The 3,777-nt window shown below is 39.3% G+C and overlaps 1 protein-coding gene across 1 annotated transcript in view; it reads right to left on the bottom strand.

Moving 5' to 3' along the window:
* Nucleotides 1-656: 656 nt before the first annotated feature.
* The window catches only part of SKAP2 (src kinase associated phosphoprotein 2), a 148,163-nt gene continuing 145,042 nt past the window's right edge, over nucleotides 657-3,777 (bottom strand). The window contains exons 12-13 of the mRNA XM_006778984.2: nucleotides 3,396-3,497; nucleotides 657-3,042 (exon numbers count right to left, since the gene is read on the bottom strand). Coding sequence (XP_006779047.1) covers nucleotides 3,405-3,497 — 93 coding nt within the window. The 3' untranslated portion in view covers nucleotides 657-3,042; nucleotides 3,396-3,404. The remainder of the gene's footprint in view (nucleotides 3,043-3,395; nucleotides 3,498-3,777) is intronic.

The following is a 3,777-nucleotide window of genomic DNA, read 5'->3' as shown; positions in this document are numbered from 1 at the left end:
CGGTTCTGTTTTTTAATCATGACCCTGCAAGGGACCAGACTCTCTGAAGTGGGTGGGAATCGATTAGACTGGAGAAAATAGAGAAAACACAGAAAGAGACCTGTGAGAGTCTTGAATGGAAACACTTCAGAAACAACTGAATGGGATCTCTACTCTTTATGGAAGGCTACCCTCAACATGTTTGCACACCAGTAGCAACCCCTCCCCACATATACCTGTATTTCACCTACAGATGGGTGAAAAGTTATTACTTATGATCCTATAATACTTTACGTAATTACCTGTAATTAAATTAGTGCAAGGTAAAAATAATTGACTTAAAATAATATAAAGTATTGATAACAATTACTAGGCTAAATAGCATTCTTTTTTTTTCATAAAAGGAAGTGTCATAGGCAACCAAGCGGCAAAAAGAGAATGGAGTGAGATGTGGTTAAGGGTGCGTCCTTAGAGCAATGAACGTCATTTGTATTATCCTTACTTCTTTGAATAAATTCTGATGACAGCTCTATTTCATTTCTTCATTCACTTTGGAGGCCAGATGGCATTAGAATCATTTACTTCACCTTGTTGTGCTTAATTACTACAATCAACACACTATTTTCCAAATTAATCATAACAAAGTAATTTCATTAGTAACACAGCAGGCTGTTGAATTATTAGCATCATAACAGTTTGCAAACAATTAAACTTTATTTGAACCTTAAAAATTTGCAGAGTGGAACATTATTGTAAGATCTAATGGCAATAGAGTACAAATTCAGTACAGTGCAAATAATCAAGCAAAATGCTATATAAAATATGACTTACAATCACCTTTGGAAAAAAAAATAGCTCTCTAACTGTTCATAGAAAAACAAATAAAAGCTAAGCAAACATAATGAGAACATAGCAATTAGCACATTTTCTGACAAGCCATGTTGTTTAGATTCACATTAATTATATTATTATGATTTGAAGAGTGTGTGATATATTGTCAAGGGTGTAAGGAAAACTTTCTCCCTGGTAGTATACAGAAGATTTCACCAAATGAATACAAAGTTGTCATGAACTGAAAGCAATGATTACTTTTCCTGTCACTCCGATTTGAAATCTTGGTTTTCTGTCCATCTCCCACCTGGATTCCAGTTAGAAAAGAACAAAGGCCCGAGGAGCTCCAGCAGAGGCCACACTAGATTTCTGTCTTGCCACGTTCAGAGGGAGACTGCCTGGCTTGGAATCGCTGGTCATCCGTTGGCGAAGGACTCCCTCTCCTGGATTAACTGTAAAAGGAGGCAACAAGGTTCTACAGGCTCTGCATTCTGCGGGGCTTTGGGCCCGAGTGGGGGAGGGCTGCTCAGTGGCTGGGTGTGCAATGAAAAGCTGCTGCCACCTACTGGCCCAGGGCTACACTCTTCACTGAAGCCAGAAGCAGGAAACCTGTGTCCACGGCACCAGCAAGTCCACGTTTTGTGGAAACCCACCATTGCCTTTGCTTTTCAACCTCTCGGGCTTCGAAAACCAGCCCAGTAGCCTCATCTCTGCTTGTCTTACTTTTCCCAAGATGATTTCACTCTACCCCAATGCTCTCTATTAGGACCATATTAACAAGGGCACAAATTCCTATCTGAAAGCTTGAGCTCAACAATGTCTAATTTATACAAACTAGAGTTTACTCGCAATCCCTAAAATTAATATTCTTTAACATCTGAGATGACATGATTGTGGTGTTAAGGCGATAATGGTAGATACACACTCTGAAATAGTGCCTGTAAATAGTTTTTTGTAAATAATGGAGGTTTTTAAATATCATCAGCTTGCATAGTCAGAACCTTTATCTTCATAAAGCAAAGATCCGAAAAGCTCAACAAAGGTATGTGTTAATCAGTGATTCAATATGAGGAGATTATAGCTACTCCAAATAATCATCCGTTCAGCAGTACCTTGCGATGTAAGAGCAGACCAGTATCTTGTAGGCATTTAAAATACCTTTGGTTTCAAATACACATGAACAGGTGTGACAGAATTCTGCAAGTCTTGCTCAGGTAGCGGGGCCTGGGACTCCACTGTCAGGCTGCTGCTGGTGCGTGTGCTGCTGTGGTCCCCAGACTGCTCCTTCTTCTGCCCGGAGCTATGCACTGCGGTGGGCTCCCTGCCCCAGCCGGGATCAGGCAGGAGAAGAGGGCTGGGTCCGCTCCTCACCTCGGAGCACACCGAGATTGCTTATGCCCTTACGGTGGTGGAGAATGGGCGGTGGGTCTTATGAATTTTTTATTTTATTAAATTTAAACAAACTGATGGTAGAAGATGCTGGCCAGCCCACCATCTGACCAGGGTATCTGCTATTGATACAGGACTTCACACGAACCACCGTTCCAGTCAGCGCGTGTTGTAGAAGGTGGCAGCACACTACCATTTGCAATTCGATCCTGCTTCCTTTCTTGTGGTGAGATTTAACATAAAGTAAACTTGCCAAGTGTAAAATTCTTTCGGGAAAACATGTTACTATTGTGTGGAAAATAAATACTGGCATAAATCATCTATAAAGCTTTAATAATACCTTATTCTTTAAGGCTTTACTAAAGCATCTACCAAAAACTTCCACGATATCTTCAGTTTAAATTTCTATGGAAATTATGTTATAGTCTACAAAAATAACTGACGGCCAATATTGAGAGAAGTTGTAACTCATACCAGAAGTAGCAGTGACTGCGTGGAACATATAAAATAGTGCTGAATTCTTCACACCAATCAAATGAGTAAGTAAAAACTATAATCATTTCTTTGCAAAACAGCAACAGGTCTAAGTGTACAGCGTGTATCTAATTTGCATTAATATCCTTCATTTAGTTTCACATCAGAGGGATGCTATGAATGCAGAAAGTAATGAAGATGCAGGATGCTCAACAAAACAAAGGAAGGTTATGAGCTGCTGCTCATGCCTCCCTGGCAGGTCTGATTCCACAGCCTTTGCAGAGTAGCAGGAGACCGACCCCTCCTCGGCTGCGGGCAGAGGGGAAAGTTCATTATCATTTTTTTCTTCGACCAAAACGTTGCTCTTTCCTGTTTAGGAAAAAATTACATTTTTTTAGCTGAGGAAAAATGAATGTTTACTCAGCCTTCTTTCTGTCAACTGGGCTTCTTAAAATACCCATAAAAAGTGGTATTTTACTAAAGAGGAGGAGGTTTGGATTATCACAGGGACTTTCTCTTAATAATCTATTTCCACAGTAAATTCTACAAAATTATTTTAAAAATTGAACCAGACTCCTTTTTAAAAAGAAGAAGATGATTTGGAAGCATAATCTCCATGTTATCAGAAAACTACCAAGACTCAGAAAAAGGCAAAGACTCATAATGCAGAGACCAAGAGAACATATGAGCTATTACAGAATATTGGATTAAAATGTACTTACCCAGGACTCTCAGATATCATACATCTCCATTATGTAGGCTTTCGGCACCAAGCCAATGGCTCCCTTCATTTCTCCTACCCACCAGCCATATCTATTGTATTCCTAATTGAAAACAATATGCAATATTAACCTTTAGGCTGGTGGAAGTACAATGTCCTTTGTGTGCAACTTCTGAGAAATGTTATTTCTTTTTATAAAGTTACAAGAGCTTGAGCTGCAAATTGAAACATTTTCATCTTTTTTTGTTCCTGGACACTTTAAAAATGCGGCTAGGCAAAGATTTAAATTAAAGTATAAGACAAAGCCTGTTTATTACTGGGTGTAGAACACAGAAACAGTCACTTATAAGAACCTAACAAGTGAATCAACCTCCCTCCCTGTT

This window comes from Myotis davidii, unplaced genomic scaffold (assembly GCF_000327345.1).
Source record: "Myotis davidii unplaced genomic scaffold, ASM32734v1 scaffold168, whole genome shotgun sequence".
NCBI lineage: Eukaryota > Metazoa > Chordata > Mammalia > Chiroptera > Vespertilionidae > Myotis > Myotis davidii.
This window is presented reverse-complemented; position numbering and strand designations above follow the sequence as displayed.